The following is a 17,021-nucleotide window of genomic DNA, read 5'->3' as shown; positions in this document are numbered from 1 at the left end:
TAGTGTGTGAAAACCTATTGGTACCATGAAGAAATTTGTAACAGTATAGCTTAGATAGCCAGATGCAGTGTTTTATTGTTTTGCTCCTGTACCTGCTCAGCTACATAAGTAAAAGTTAGCAGTTGCATTTTATCTCTGGCTTTTCTTTTGATACCCTGCCATAGCTATGTGTATTGCTGTGTGTGTGTCTTTAGTTTTATGAGTCTGTAAGGGTCACGTGTAAGGCTGAGGCAAAGCTGCCCCAGGACCCCCGAGAGGGCTTTGACCCAATGACCAGGAAGTTCTGAAAGCAAGCTGCCTCAGCTGGGACGCGTGGTCCGCTGAACCTTCGTGTTCTACAGAACAGTGTTGTTTGTGTCTGTACGTCACTTTCTCCTATTAATCCTTAAGTCCTATCCCCTGAAACTCAAAACTCACACTTCTTGGGGATAGCTAACAGCTCTTAGAAATCAGGATAGATAACAGCCAATGAATTCCACCAACCCGTGGGCTATTTTAGAGAACTACTGGGAGTTAGAAAAACCCCAGAGGGTGTTTCTTTTCCTTTTGGGTGTAATCCTATTCCTCCTGTTAGTAGTGTCGTGTAAGCCACAGCTATAACTACGTCAGTTTCGTAATACATAGCACAATCACTCTCAGTGGAGCGGGCCATCACTGAGAAGCAGCCCCCCCTTTTCCCCAGTTCAACACTTCACCCACCCCTCACCTCCACCCTTATTTAGGACTTGGAGCACAGCATATTTGCTCCACATATTGTTTTATGATTCTATGATTACCTTTGCAATCATTTGTCACTTTCCCCACTAATGTAAGGATCATGTTCTCTTTATTATATTAGACTTTTTACACCTTCATTCGGCTATTGAAGAATTTTGGACCATCCCTTGAGGCTTGCAGAGAGCTAATGTTGGATGGAGTGCAGCTATAAAACAGAGCACAGTGGTTATTTCTACTTAGCTGTGTCTATACTAGCCCCTTCCTTTCTGATGGGGCATGGTAAAGAGCAACATCAGAAGATGCAGCTCATTAGCATAATGCCAGCCATAGCTATTTGAAAGTGATGCTTTCAAATCGCGCGCCGCCCGTGTAGATGGGAGCCTTTCGAAAGGACCCCCCAGTCTTCAAAAGCCCCTTCTTCATATCTGCACACAGCGCTCCCCTGGAATGGAGCAAAACAAACCTGTTGGAAAACATATTTTGTCCACTGAATGGCACTGGCTTCATATTCAGATATTTAGCAGTTATATTTCAAATCTGAACGCTTGGGCTTTATTGGAGGTGAAGGATTTGAGCAAATGTCCGAATATGCAATGAATGTCATCATCAATGAGCTTGCCACAAATGGGGTGCTCCTGCGGTCAGCTAGAAGTTTTGTGCCAAGACAGTGAAGTGGAGGGGAGTTGTAGATTGACCTATGCTCCACACAGAGCGCAAAGAGTTAAGTAAGTTTCCACAGAGCACACATACTCTTCAGAAGAATTCCACTTTATCTCTCAACAATTCTTGCTCTGGTTGAATCCTCTTCTCCAGATTGGCAAGTCCCCTTTTTCCTGGCACTGATAGACGTTTTACGACAGATTCTCTTCCCAGTGTAATTCTACTGACATCAATGATGAGACTAAACCTTTGTCAGTCTGTTGTAGGAACTGCAGGTGCCTTTGATATGGCTAGAGACAGATTTTAGGCTAAAAGGGTTCAGTAGTTCTTGAAAAAAATGTACTCTCCACACATCACATTATTGAAAGGGAATAATATCCTCACTATCACAACCTGGGCCTCACACTGTGCTTCAAATATTCTCGCAAGATTTCTGAGCCACCAGTTTGACCTATATGATATCTTAAACGTGTTATGGAAGACAGATCTTGCAAACATCATCTTTCACAGTGGGTAGCCAAGACTACAAGAGGAATCAAAAAGAATTAGATAAATTTGCAGTGTTCTTGCTAATACTTCCCAGAGTGTTATTTTTATTGGGTCCAGAAGTGTGGGCTCAATCTGGGGATCCAGGCTCAGGAGTGGGGCTGTAGTTGTGGGGCCCAGGCTAGATCAGAGGAGTTGGGTGCAGGGGTGTGAAGGCTCTTGCTGGGAGTGCAGGTTCTGGAGCAGGGTGGGGTACAAGGAGCTGGGCTGTCACAGAAGATTGGGGTAGAAGGGCTCTGACTGGCAGCAGGTTCTGGGATGGGGCTGGTGATGAAGAGTTTGGTGTGCATGTTGCATGGGGAGAGAAGACTACCCCCAGCCTTCTCTCACCACAGCAGCTTGGGGCCAAGTGAGAGGTGCCTCTCCAATGCTGCTGCCACTGCAATGAGAACAGCTAGGGAGGGGTGCTTGTTCCCCAGCTGGGGTCAGTTCCAGGCTAGGCTGGGTTTGGGCCATAAGAGGGACATCTATCCCATCAGCAGCAGTTCCAGGTTGGGTAACAGGGCTGTGGGGAGAGGCATCCTCTCCCTCCTCTGGCCAATGCAGAACAGCTGTGGCAGAGGTGAGGCACCCTCTTCCCCGATCGCAGCATGGAGCAGCCATGGCTGGGGGGTAAGGCACACCCATCCCCCTCTCCTGGCATGGAGCTGCTGCTGGCAGGTGGGAAGCACCCACGTCCTGTGGTCAGCAGCCAGGTGTGGAACTCTGCACAGCCACCCAGAGCCCCTGCATAGGGCTTGTAAGGCAACTGTGTGGCTGCTTGGCTGCATAGCTTAGAGGGAACTTAAGAGGATAGGTCCATCAATGGCTATTAGCCTGGATGGGTAGGGATGGTGTCCCTAATTTTCTCATGCCAAAAGCTGGGACTGAGCACAAGGGAATGGATCACTTGATGATTCCATGCTGTCCCTCCGGGGAACCTGGCATTGGCCACTGTTGGAAGACAGGATATTGGGCTAGATAGACTACTTACAAAAGAAGCAAACCACTCATGAAAGTAGTTTAAATTGGAAAAGAGAAGTCTCAGAGAGGACATGACAACAGCTGTCAAATACCTAAAAGAGTGTCACAAGTAAGAGGGAGAAAAATTATCCTCCTTAACCTCTGAGAGTAGGACAAGAAGCAATGAGCTTAAATTACAGCCAGGGAAGTTTAGGTTGGACATTAGGAAAAACTTCTTGCCAGGGTGGTTAAATACTGGAATAAATTGCCTCGGGTGGGTGTGGAATCTCTCCATCACTGAGATATTTAAAAGCAGGAGAGACACATATCTATCCAGGATGGTCTAAATGGTGCTTGGTTCTGCTGTGAGGGTAGGGGACTGGATTTGATGACCGCTCAAGGTCCCTTCCAGTTCTAGTGTTCTGTGATTCTATGGGCTCTTGGTCTGACCAGGGCCATCCCTAGGCACAAACACAATATATGGCTGCATAGGCCACCAAATTTTCAGATGCCCCTATGCAGCTGTGTTCTCATGTACGCCTGAGGATATGCGACTGCTGGTTCCTCTCTGGCCCCTCCATGGGACTGCTCTGTCCTATCCACTGCAGGGCTCTTAGCCAGCAGCAGTAGATTAGTGACAGCTCCCTGCTCCTACACTGGTGGCAGAGAGCAGTTTCCAGCCTCCATAGCTCAACTCTGGGTCCAGGGTAGACTGTGAGCCCCACTAGGAGCTGGGGATGGGGGAGAGTGAGGGAAGAAGCAGAGGGAGTGTAGTAGGGAAGCCCTGAACCCCAGGCCCCCAACAGAAGCTGCAGAGGAGCAGCAGGAGGGGAAGCCCCAGGTCCCCAGCAGGAGCTGTGAAATGTGTGCAGGTGGGAGAGGGCCTCGGTTGCTTAGCACCCTGTAATGCATAAGGCTAGCTCTCTGTTTGTCACAGTATGGCCATTCTGATGTTCAGACATTACTTGCTGCATTGTTATTCTTCATGTGCTGATTCAGAGAGTTGCAAAACTGGCAAGTTATTTTGTTGTCATACTACTAAGGTTTCCACTAACATTTGATGAAGCTGGGGTACATATTTCCTTTTGGGCAGCAACAAAGATGCAAAAGCCTCATGGTACACTGGCCTAGTAGTGTCAATGGTGTTTTTTATAAAGTACCACTTTTAAAAAAATGTAAGTACCCCCAGACTTCAGTTGTGTACCCCGAAGAGTACAGGTACCACTGTTTGAGAAACATGGTCCTAAGGTAATCTGAGGTCTTGAAACAAGTGCCATTCAACCCCTCCTGATGATTGTACCCTTTTCAGGAGTTAGATTTGTTTTGCGTGCCACCAAGTTACACCTCACTTAAAAACTACTTACTTACGAAAACATGCAAAAATATCATAGAAGACTATTACTGAAAATTTTACTGACTTTTTAGCATCTTATTATCAAATAAATTAATTGGAACAGAAATATTGTAGTTACATTTCAGCATTAGGCATACAAAGCAGCAGAAACAAGTCACTGAATGAACTTTTAGATTGTACTGACTCTACTAGTGTTTTTTGTGTAGCTTGTTGTAAAACTAGGGAAATGCTTAGATGAGTTGACATACCCCTTGGAAGACCTCAGTGTATCCCCAGGGGTAAACATGCCCCTGATTGAGAAACATGGGTGTATGCAACATGAAGTCTGAGGGGAATGCCCATCTTTCCCTTTATTTACATACTTTTTAAGTTTTGGGTGGATGTGGTGCGTCCTGCTGCACCCTTAATTGTCAGTGCATGTAACTCTTTGTTAAATTATAGACATGTGAAAAACAATCCTGTATTACTGCATGTTTGGACAGTCCAAACCTGACAGGTAATAAGGACTTCTGGGTTCCTTAACATGCCGCTGCCGACTCCCTGGGACACCAGCAAGTGATTTAAATTCCTTTCTACTTTGGTTTCCCCACCTGCAAAACTAGAATAATAACATCACATTGCTATTCTCATGATTCTTACCCTCTGGAAGGCCTTTTTCTGAAAAATTGCTTATCTGTTGAGTAATCAAATTGCCCATATCTGAACAGCCCTAATTCCTCTTTTCCTATGGAGTCAGCTGTAAGGACTTTCCTAAAAGCCATGATGAGCACCAAAGGATTAATTCTACTAACCAGAAATGTGAATGTCCACAGAGGCGTACAGTAACATTTTGATCCTTCCAATCAAATATGAAAAAAATTTCCCCCATGGCCTTTGGGGGACCGTGTATGTTGCGCTCACACTAAATAGCTCTAGGAGCGGGATGGGTTTGGATCATAGAATCATAGGGCAGGAAGGGACCTCAGGCCACCTAGTCCAGCCCCCTGGAGGCTAAATCAAAGTTCAAAGAGCGTTTTGAAATGAAATGGTCGCTGAAGAGGAGGCACCATGGCCGGAGCTCGGCTCCCCTGCGTTTGGGAGACACGCGGGTGAGCCAGAGCAAGTCGCGTGGCGCCCGATTTCCAGGCTTTCTGGCCCTACCCCTCCACCTGTGCTCAGAGCTGCAGGGGCCCGTCACCTTTGCTTAGCGCCGCCGCTTCCCCCGCCAAGGCAGCGCAGCGCGCCCCCGGCTCCGGGCCGCCCGGCTCCCCCCGCCCCGCAGCGGCCAGGCAGCCTCCGAGGCTGGAGAGGCGCCAGCGCCCCCGAGCAGCCCCGGAAAGCGAAACAAAAACCACGCGCTGCCGCCGGCCGCCATGTGACACTCGCGGCGGCTCTCCCCGCCCTCCCCACGACCCAGGGCCGCTTCCGCCCCGCGAATAGCAGCGCGAGGCGGGCAGCTGCGAGCGCTGCCGGCGCCTCCGGGACACGAGCAGCTGCGCTCGCCCCCACCGCCGCTCGCCCTGCCCGGCTGGGCCCCAGGAGCCAGGGAGACCCCGCCCCCTCCCACCTGCAGCCGGCCGCGGGCAGGAGAATGGCCCCGCTCGCTGCCCCCTCGCCGCGGGCGCTGCTGCTGCTGCTGCTGCTCCCGCTGCGCTTCTCCGCGGCCTCCAAGCTGAACATCCCCAAGGTGCTGCTGCCCTTCACCCGCAGCACCAGGATCAACTTCACGCTGGAAGCCAGCGAGGGCTGCTACCGCTGGTGAGTGCGGCGGGGACAGCCGCCAGCCAGCTCCCCGCCCGGCGCAGCACGTGCGGGGAGCCTGCGGCCTCGGGGCCGGCGCTGCGTGCGTTCGAGCGTGGCCAGAGCGCGCGCCGCTGCACCTTGCGCTGCAGCGGGGACCTGGGCCGCGCATCCTGCCCGGGCAGAGGAGCCTCGCGAGCTGGGGGCGGGGCCTCGGAGGGCTGGGGCTGGGCGCGGCGAGAAAGCGCGGGCCCTTGCACTGCCCCGCGGCTCCGTGCCTCGCGTGTTTGCAGGGGCCCGGGCCTCGGAAGAGCTGGGAGGGAGCGCGGTGTACGCAAGGCCTCCCCCGCCTATAGTGTGCTGAGTGGGTGTGAGGGGTGCGGAGCAGGCCGGGGGAGGAACACCTGAGAGAGGGGGATGCTTGTAGGTATTGACATTTTCATCTGTGAAAGCGACCTCAGGTAAACGGGCAACAGCAGAGCAATCAAATAATCTTATCACGTGGGAAGCACACCTGTTTTCTTCAAAACGTGCATACGTACAGTTTAACAAATAGACTCCGATTACTGCTTAAGACAGTAAACTCTCAATTTAGAGGACCTCAATTTAGCGGACTTGTGGAATAGCCCCCCCGCCCCCCCCAGGACAGTAAATGCCAGCGATTCGCCAGAGGAGCTGCACGGGGGTCGGGTGGGCTGGCAGTTGGGCGCAGGAGCTCTCTTCTCTCAGCCACATGTGTGCAGAGTGTGTCAGCTTCTGGACGCTGGAGCCTTCAGCGGCGCTGAGCAGCAGCCGTGGTGCCACAGGCTGCTCTGCTGTAGCATGGGCGGCTTGGAGCCTGGAAGACCGCACTGCTGACCATACGGAAAGATGTGGAAGGAGCCAGGCCAGCGTGCAGGTCTTCTCCTGATAACTGGGGGAGAGAGATGGAGGTGTGAGGGGAAGAATGGGGCAGGAGGGTGGAGAAAGGGAGAGGGGGCAGAGGACAGGAGTGAGTGATGAGCTGGTGAGGTCAGTGCACCATCATACAGTAAACCCTCAGATTTAATTTAATGGACTTTTGGCATTAACTAACTCCCTCTCCCTCCTATTAGGCTTTTAAATTGAGGGTTCATAGTAGTGGGAATCTAATATCTACCTTGGCCAGCTCATCCCAGGATAGCACATACGCTACGTTTTTTGGGAGCACCAGGCATTCTCCCATTCTGTGACCACTGGATGCTCACCTGCCTTTGTAGTGTAAAGAAAGGAGAGGAGAAAATCCATAAGGGCATGATTGTATATAGATTTTTTAAAAAAAGTCTCATGATTCTCTACCATTTGCATGAAGAATTCTACACTCAGTGGAATCTCAGCAGCAGATCACAGGAGAAGTTTGGATTTAAATAGCTTTTTGGCTCTAGGTCAGGGTCAGCAGTCTTTCCCAGGTCGAGTGCTGAAATTTGATCTTTTGACCTCTGTGTACAGGCCAAGTGCCAGTGATACTTTTTAAAGTTCTACTTACAACAGCATTAACAACTAAATTAAGATGCAGAGCTTTACTGTTTCATTCTTTAAATCTCCACCTAGTTAGGTTTTTAAAATATCTAAAACTCTCTGGGATTTTAATACAGGTTGAATGCTCTTGTCCTGGATTCTCTGCTCCAGCAACCTCCATGGTCTGGCAGGACCAGAGATGTGGCTGAATCAGGGAGCCTCAGCCACAGAGCTTGCCTGGAGAGAGGCGTGTCTTGCTGCTCTGATTGTCTGGAATTCCTGCCAATCAGAGCAGGTGGCAGGCAGCGTGTGGGAGCATGGAGAAAAAGTTGCTTTGGGGCAGTTTTCTCCTCACTGATGTTCCATTTGCCTAGACCACCACCCTCAGCCTGTCCCTGCACCCCCATCCCATCTAGATCCCAAACACGCATCCCCAGCTCACTCCTGCACCCTCTCTCCTGGCCAGAACCCCCTTCCCCCAGCCCGTGGGGGAGAAACAAGCCTGCAGCAGGATCTTCAGGGCTCCACGGTGAGGACTGTTGGCGGCAGGGGCTCTGGCCCCACCTCTGCACTGTGGTGGAATACTGGGGGGCTCTGACCATAGCCCCATACTGCTGTGGGGTCCTGTGCTGCATGTGGGGAGGAGGGGCGGCTCTGAGCTCTTGCCATGTGCCATTTAAAATCAGCTTGTTAAGGCTGGCTGTAAACCTTTTAATGTGGCTATAGGCAAGTTTGAGTCCCACCCCTTCCCTGAGTAAGAAGAACAGTAATCAGAGTTGCATCCAAAGTTTATTTTAATCTTAAACTGCATGTGCAGAAAAGAAAGAGGAAGGAAGTTATTAGGTACAACATAAAAAAAAATTGGTACAGATGCATCACAGTGGTATTTGGTTTGTATAAGCCATATATATTCGTTACTCCTAATATATGAAAAATAGCAGTGAACATTCTCACTCACTCACTCACATGTGAATAATTTATAGGGAAAATAATAAAACTTTCTCTCCACCAGCTTTCTCAGTACTAGTCAGAATGTTAATTTCTCTGTTCTGCATGATTAAAAGCTTGCAGTGGCAGCTACCATTGAGAGATGTCAGTCAGATATTGGTCACAGTGGAACTACTTCCTCAGGTGGTATGGCCTCGTGGAGTGGACACTGGGCTTGGTGAAAGTTGAGTTCTGTTCCCAGCCACTGGCATTTTGGATGACCTTAGGTAAATCATGGCACTGTTCTGTGCCTTTATCTCCCTATCTGTAAAAGGTGATTCATGGGATGCCAAACTCACTTTATAAGGCATTTTGAGATGTGCTAATGGTTTTATTATATTTGAAGGAGAATGACCCAAGATGTGGCATCAATTTGAGTTACTAAGATGTGCCCTCATTTCCAGCCTTTGTGATATAAACCAATCTTAAACTGTCTCTTGCAGAGTGACAGGCAGGATGTGGGTGACGGTTGGTGTATTCATTAAATCTTGTGGAGGAAGTAGCGGCTCTCTGAAGGGCTGAATACAGAAATGAAGATGGTTTAGGAAATCTGAAAATGATTAGTAAATTTCATTGATTAATCTTTTTTTCCTGTCTCACAACCACCTTCCAGAAAGCCAATCATATTTCTCTGAAGCATCTGATTCTGCCAATTATCAATGAAAAAAATTGGACTGGATGGATCATGGTCTGATCATCATCATCATCAATAACCGTGGGCTCAGCGCCTGTTGGTGTCTGATGCCTCTCTCACTATTTCCTTCCATCTTTCCCCATCCAGTGCAGAGTGGCTTAGTTTCTGTAGACGAGCTCTGCACCAGTCTACTATATCATCTATCTATTCTCTGTGGGGTCTGCCTCTCCTATTCGAACCATCCATTTTGTCGAATACTTGACTTGATTTTTCGTTCGTTGTTCATTCTGCAAATATGCCTAAATAGTTGTAGCTTCCATTTTATAACCTTCTGCAGCAGGTTCTCTTTCGGCTGTATCTTCCTATATAATTCCTGTATAATTTCTGTAGACTAGCTCCACACCAATCTACTACATCATCTATTACGGGCATCAGAACTGTGCATGCAAGAAAAGAACAGAAGATCAGAATTACAATTACAAGACACAGGCTTGGGTGTGTGAAGAGAGAACTGAGAATGTGTAATGTGCAGCAGTGCTACTAGATGACAGAGGTAACATAGTATAAATATTTAGGGCATTAGTATAGTTTTCATCAGTTTTACCCTGTGAAAATAAAACAAGTAGATAACAGTGAATTTTTCTTCTTTCTTGAAGAGCAGATACTTGCCTCTGTAAGGAATGCACTCTACATTATCAGCTAGGAGATGGGAAGTGGGTCTCTTCTGGGATGGTGAGGAGTTGTGAGGAGTTTTGTGTAGTTACTTTTTTCTCCTGCTTTTAAAGTTCCTTCAGATTTCTCTTTCTACACCTTCAGACGAGCCATATCTTGACTTCCCTTTTGATGATTTATGCAGTCAATCGTTAATCTGTTTAGATTGCATTATAATAATTGGATTATCTAGGTTGGTTTTTTTTCTTAAAAATACTAAGTTAGCTAGCAGTTGGTTAATGTGCTTGTAGCCTTTCTGTATGACTCTCTGTAGCTAGTGGGGAAAAAAGTTTCAGTAGTTACATTAAAATACTTTGTAGCCACCTATCCATGACAGTTACTTTTATCTTCCCCTTAAAAAAAAAATCCAGACAGTATCTCCAGTTCAGTTGGATAAAACACTGTTTCTTTGTGGAGAATTGACAGTTTGCCGTTACCATTAATAGGTCACAATCTATAACCATAGGGGAATGGGATATTCTACTTTAGAATTGGTAAGATGGCCTGGGAAGTCTGACACCAGCAGCTTCAGCAGAGAATTGCTTCTTTTTCAGGATAGTAATGTGATGGTTAATACAGTAAACGCTTTCTTATCTGGCATTCTGTTGTCCAGAACTCTCAAATAACCAGCATTTTAACCATAAATAAAGTACCGTGAAAGTAAATACAAATGAATACAGCAAATACAGTGTAAGTTTACAGTGGTTATGAAAGAGTTTACTGTATAGAACTTCTCTTAACACTAAGTAAAGTTCAATAACATCTAGGCAAAGTCAGACAACAGTAGTGGAGGGAAAAATCTCTGGCTGCTTCTACACATGCCACCATCCGTTGGAGGTGGCCTGGTAATGAGGCAATTCAAAGAAGGCTAACGAGGTGCTAACTTTCATATTCAGTGCCTCATTACCATAGGGGTGGCTGCGCATATTTCAAAGTGGAGACTTCAAGCTGCAGATTGACAGTGTAGATGAGTAACAGCAACGAAGGGTCCTGTTGCACCTTATAGACTAACAGAAAAGTTTTGAGCATGAGCTTTCGTGAGCACAGGCTCACTTCATCAGATGCAGTGGTCCGATTGGTGCCCATGACACCACAGAATCCCCATCCAACATGGCCCACCATCCAGGGGGCATGGGCACGCATGCCTCAGACAAACCCATCTCATGGCCCAGCAGGGGGCTGCTGCTTGCATGAGGGTAGACCACAGACGCTATGCAGCAGTATGACCCATGTTCCCCCCACTTCCTGCCCTACAGCTGCCCCATCTGGGGGCCAGGCTAGCCCCACTGCCCAGCCAGGCAGCCCCAGTGAGGAGCCCGAGGCAGTGGGACCAGGACAAGTGTCGCCCAGGGAGGACATATCACCACCCCTGGTGTGCACCTGCAGCCCAAGGGTCTGTCGCCACCTGGCAGACAACAGCTACTGGGTGTTGGCGGGTGTCCTGAACCTGATCAAGGCCTGGGTGACCTATCATCATCATCATCATCAATAACCGTGGGCTCAGCGCCCGTTGGTTCTCTTTCAGCTGTATCTTCCTATATAATTCCTCATTGGTGACCTTCTGCATCCATCCTATTCTCAGAATCTTTCTATAACAACTCCTTTCAAATGCCAATATTCTTCTCTTTGAATCTTTTTTCATCACCCATGTCTCACATCCGTACAACAGGCTGCTGAATACACACATTTTCAAGACGCTCAGCTTTGTTCTTAAGCTAATTGCATTGCTTTTCCAGATCTTATCCATCACCTTCAAACACGTTCTTGCTTTCACTATTCTAGTCACTATTTCCTTCTTACAGTCTAGATCATACGTTATGTTGCTCCCCAAATATGTGAACTTCTCTACATTTTCTAGTTCAATACCATCAATACTGATCTTCCTTCCTATTTTGTTATCTCCAAATGTCGTTGTTTTTGTTTTATTGATGTTCATAATCACTTCGTACCGCTTCCCTTCTTCATTTAACATCTACACTGTTTTCAATAGCTTCTCCTCATCTTCCTCAATGCTAACTATATCATCTGCGAACCTTAAATTGTTAATTGTTTTCCCATGCACAGATATCCCTTCTACCTCTTCCTTGATCTTGTCCATCACTCTCTCCAGATGTGCGATGAAGTTACTTGGCAATATTGGATCTCCTTGTCTTGTACCTCTGCTTGTTTTAAATCAACTTCCCAACTCTCTGCATGTTCTCACTGCTGCCTCCACATTGTCATTGATATCCTTCAGCAAATGCATCAGTCCGCTATCCACTCCGTATATGGACTCCAGCACCGCCCAAGTCACTTTCTGATGTATCCTGTCAAATGCCTTTTGAAAATCAACGAAGCAAGCGTATACGTTCTTGTTCTTTCGTCAGGCTTTTTCTGCTGTCAGTCTCAGTGCCAATATCTGCTGTATGGTACTTCTATGTTTTCTGAACCCGGCTTGCTCATCTGCTATATGTTCTTCTGTCTGTGATCTTGTTCTCTCAATCGGTATCATCATCAGCACCTTGCCTAGATGACTCGTTAGGGCAATCGTTCTGTAGTTCTTGCACTCCAGTGTACTTCCTTTCTTGGATATTGTCAGTAGCACATATCTTGTCAATACCTTAGGTGCCTTCCCTTCTTTCCATGCTATATTACATAGTCAGTGTATTTCCTGAATCATGCTTTGTCTGCTGTGTTTGATCATCTCTCCTGTGATCTTATAATTTCCAGGGCTCTTGCTGTGTTTTTAGTCATTTCACTGCTTTTTCTACTTCCTCCTTCCAAGTATCGGTCTCGCTCTTGATGCTCGGTTGAGATATCTTTTTCAGTTCTTCAGTCAGTCTCTCTGAGAGTCGGGTCCAGCTGTGCTTTGTATAGATCGGTGCAATTTCTCGTCCATCACTGCACAATCTTCTCCCTGTTCATGAGCATTTCTTCATTCTCATCTTTGATCGCCACCTGCTTCAGTTGCCATTTCCTGTTAATATTTCTAATTGTCTTATGCACCTCCCGGTCTTACATTCACTGTAATACCTCTCTATATATTCACCTTGCTTCTCTAATCATTTCTCCTTTATCCTTTCTGGCTGCTTTCCTTACCTCATTGCATTTCGCCCTATATTGCTGTTGTGCCATCTCAGAAATATCTCTTCTGATCTTCAACACTCTCTTCTCTTGAACCAACTGCAGTGTCTCCTGAGTAATCCACTTCTTATTGATCTTTTCTTCTGCTGGAACAGTCTGCTCAATTGCCTCTTCTATAACGATGGCTATCCCTGCGACTCTCTTCTCTAGGTCTTTCTCTGTGGCTATATTCTTAATCTTCCATCTGAGTGTTGCTCTGTATGCATTCCCTGGTTCTTCCTCACATAACCTCGCCACATCTCCTCTTTTCTTAAACTGTATCTTACGGGTTTTTTTTGAGTTTTATTTTGATGTTTGCGATCACTAGACTGTGGTCTGAGTCTATATGCACTCCTTGGAGAGGTCGGCACTGCTGTAGTGATGTTATCCATCTTCTTATCAAAATCATATCTATCATATTCTTGGACTTCCCATCATTTGATCACCATGTCCACTTTGTACAGTCCTTTTGTTGGAATCTGCTGTTGCAGATCACCATTTCATGCTCTGTAGCAAACTCTAGCAGTTTCTCACCTCGTTCGTTTCTGTCTCTATATCCAAACTTTCCCATGACTCTCCCCCAACCTTCATTATCTGTTCCAACCTTCGCATTCCAATCTTCTCTGATGATCAACATATCGTTCTTCAGTATCTCCTACACTGTCTTTGTCAAGTCTTTATCGAATAGCCCAGTCTCTTTCTCCGTACAGTTTGATGTGGGTGCATACACCTGAATGACTGAGTTGTTGAATGGTTTTTCTTTGAATCTCGCTACCACCATTCTTGCACTCACCAGTTTGTATCCTAATAATGCTCTTCTAGCTGTTTTGCTCAGAAGGAATCCAACTCCTGCTTCATGCTTCGTTTCATTTCCCGACCAAATGACTTCGGAACCGCATCTCTCTCTTGATTCCGTCCATCGCATCTCTGCCAGCCCCAGTAAATCGCATCAGTATCTCTCCCTCTCCTTCCAAAGCAGCTCTAATTTTCCAGTTGCCCACAGTGTTCGGACGTTCCACGTTCCAATGGATAGCATATGTGTTAGTTGTAGTTTTCTTTCGGTAGCCATCTTATCAACCCAACCCTGATCACTCAATTGCGGACCTTGTTTATCTGGGCAACGTTCTTGCCGGCATCTTTTATCATTTAGTTGTACTGGCATCAGATTTCATTTGTATTGTTGTCTGATGGTCAGCATATCGACACGCATCTGACTAACCCTCCTCCTTCATCCAGGCTTGGGCCTGACATGGATCTCATAGAGGATTCGTGGCAGAGTTCTGGGTGGCCTAGGGCCTGGTATCCTGGGGCCCTGCCCCCCTAAATCCCTGCTACCGATGTCTCCCCTGCTGTTCCCGTTGTCCCTGAGCACATGCCCCAGGTGCTCCTACAGGCCCTGCAGTGTACAGTGATGGTAGCCCATGCCTCCCAGCCCTCCCTGCTCCCCCCGCCCTACCGCTGAGCCCAACCCCACAGCTGACCCTCCGCCTCCCTGTGCTCCCAGCCCAGCCTCAAGGCGGGCTCCAGACTGAGGGTGGATGGGGAACTCGTGGCCGGCATGGTTCGAGACTATCCTCCCTCTCCCTAGGATAGTGCCTCCCTCCCAGTTCAGAGGCCCCTCCATTCTGACCCCCCATAGTTATGTATATAATTCACAGGTGTACAGAGTCCATATAGAAGTTTTGATTAATGTACAATTAGTTGGTTTAGGTCTTTCACAGTTACCTATCATTTGGCAAATGGTTTTGAGTTTTTTTTGTTGTTAAACTTTGGGGTTGTTTTAAGACTGAACCCGCATGCTTTGTTTTGGGTCTGGGTAGTGGGGAGGTGTGGATTGATGGGAAAGGTGATGGTGGTGTGTTGGAAGGGACGTAGGCACGGGGTGGCCCCCATAGGTGACCGAGGGAGGGTTATCAGGGGCCAGGGCGAGGTGCTCCTGCACCGCCTCCTGGATGTGGACCCCCTCAGCATGCGCCAGGTGGCTGGCCGAGGCACCCAGATGTTTGTAGGGGCTGCCGCCCTCTGGCTCCCACCCCTGCAAAAAGTCCTACCCTTTCCTCTCTACCAAGTTTATGGAGGGCACAACAGGCAGCCACGTCATGTGGAATGTTGCGCTCCCCCACCTCTAGCAATTCAGGAAGCACCGGAACCTCCCCTTCAGGTGCCTGAAGGTGAGCTCAACCGTTTTCCATACCCCCGTCAGCCTGGCATTGAAGTGTTCCTGGGTGAGGTCCAGGTGCCCTGTGTACAGTCTTGTTAGCCATGGAAGGAATGCGTAGTCTGCAACACTGACGATGCACGGGGCATTTGCATATCCCCTGTGGCCAGCTCCTGGCAGCGTACCCAGATGCCTGTCTCTATCCACTGGAACAGGCTAGAGTTTTGGAACACCCTCATGTTGTGGCTCCAGCCCGACCACGCGATGTAGATGTTGAGGAATTGTCCTTGGTGGTCTACCAGGACCTACATCACCACAGAGTGGTAGCCGTTCCTATTAAGGTGTTGCCCAGTGCTGTGGTTGAGGGCCCGGAGGCGGGTGTGGGTCCTGTCCACTGTCCCAAAACAGTTGGGGAAGCTAGTGTGATCGAAACAGGGGCTTCCACGAGCTGACAAGGGCCTCCATCTTGCCAGTCCACACCAATCTCCCCAGTAGGATGGTGTTTATGGCTCATGCCACCTGTGAGTGGGGGAGACCAGACATACCCATGAGGGTCAAGAGGGATGGGGCCCCTGAGCTACAGAGCGCCTCACATCCCTCTGCCCCCTGTCTCCTGTGCCTCTTCCCTGCCCCCTCCTGTCCCCCCTCCCCCTGTGCACAGCCTGCAGCTGAATGGTTTCCTTATCTGCATCATGATGGCCCTGATGGTGGACCTCCTGATGCTGAATTGGTGACCCATGGAGCAGTTGCTGTTGTGGGTGACCAGCTTCCAGAGGCAATGGTGACCCTCTTCTTCACAGGGATGGCCAGCCACGTGTTGGTGTCATGATGTCTCAGGGCAGGGGCAAGCCAGTTGCACAGTTCCAGGAATGTGTCGTTGTGCACCCTGAAATTCTGTGTCCATTGCTGGTCACCCCATTGCCCCAGGACCAGCCAGTCCCATCAGTTGGAGCTGGTGGGGTGCCACTAGATCCACCCAGTCACCCGAGGGGATGAGTGTGGTGGTAGCGCTATGCTGTCGGGGGCCTGCTCTGCAGGCTCTCTCTAGGGGCTGTTCCCCCAGATGTGGTCATAGAAATTGATGATGTCCAGTGGCAGGGCCAGCAGGAGCTGGTCTGCAATCCCGGGCATGCCCAGAGGCTGCTCTGCCATGGTTGCGGTTGGGATGGGTGGGTGCCAGATGTGGGGGTGCCAGGTAGGGTCAGGGAGGGTGTGGGGTTGGGGCGGTTGGGTGTCAGGAAGGTTGAGGGGTCAGTAAGGTAGAGCAGTTTGGAAAGAGCAGTGTCTCCCACAAACTGCAAGGAGCCCTGCAGCAGCTTAGAGTTCCCTGCAAGAGGTAGGCAAGCCTCGGCATGGGCAGGGAGCGTGGGTTGGGGAGGCCTTTTAAAGGGTGCACAGAGGCTGTGTCCTAGGAAGGGCTCTCCCTCTATGCACGCCTGCCTTCTGGGGTTATGGGGCCAGTTCTTTTGACAGAGTGTCGGGTGCATGTAGATGCTCTCCGTTGACAGAGCGGCTCATTCTTGTGAGCCGCTTTGGTGTGTAGACAGAATCTGTTGATGGAAGTATTGTCATGGTTTTTCTATTGACAGTGACCTGTGTCGGCAGAGGCTGCCCGTGTAGGTGTAGTCTTAGGTTGTAAGCTGTTTTAAGCCTTTTCGTCCTGTGTTTGTTCATTGCCTGCTGTGATGGATGCAGAATGATCCATACTTAGGCCTCCAAATCACAGCTCAGTATAAACTGTGTGCAATGGTAACATACCATTTGTACATTTACATGTTTGTGTAATTTTTGGAAATGTATCACAAATTAAACATTGGTTCTGGAACTGATCTGTTGTTATATGTTGCATTTGAGGAACCTGACTCTGAGCATTGCAACTGACTATGAAAATCTCTTGAACTTCCTTTGACTCTGCTTGGAGTTGATGGTGTTCAGTGCATTGTGAGGCTGGGTTCAATACAAAGATGGTGATTTTCTTCTGTTTGATGTTGCTGTGAGACAAAGAATTATGTATT

At 48.5% G+C, this 17,021-nt stretch overlaps 1 protein-coding gene across 1 annotated transcript in view; it reads left to right on the top strand.

The window, feature by feature from the left end:
* The first annotated feature begins 5,768 nt into the window (after positions 1–5,768).
* Positions 5,769–17,021, top strand: part of NUP210 (nucleoporin 210) — a 170,168-nt gene continuing 158,915 nt past the window's right edge. The window contains exon 1 of the mRNA XM_075005043.1: positions 5,769–5,956. Coding sequence (XP_074861144.1) covers positions 5,790–5,956 — 167 coding nt within the window. The 5' untranslated portion in view covers positions 5,769–5,789. The remainder of the gene's footprint in view (positions 5,957–17,021) is intronic.

The sequence above is a fragment of the Carettochelys insculpta genome, chromosome 11, assembly GCF_033958435.1.
Source record: "Carettochelys insculpta isolate YL-2023 chromosome 11, ASM3395843v1, whole genome shotgun sequence".
In the NCBI taxonomy this organism is placed as follows: domain Eukaryota; kingdom Metazoa; phylum Chordata; order Testudines; family Carettochelyidae; genus Carettochelys; species Carettochelys insculpta.
Note: the sequence above shows the minus strand (reverse complement) of the source record. Positions and strands in the feature narration are given on the sequence as shown.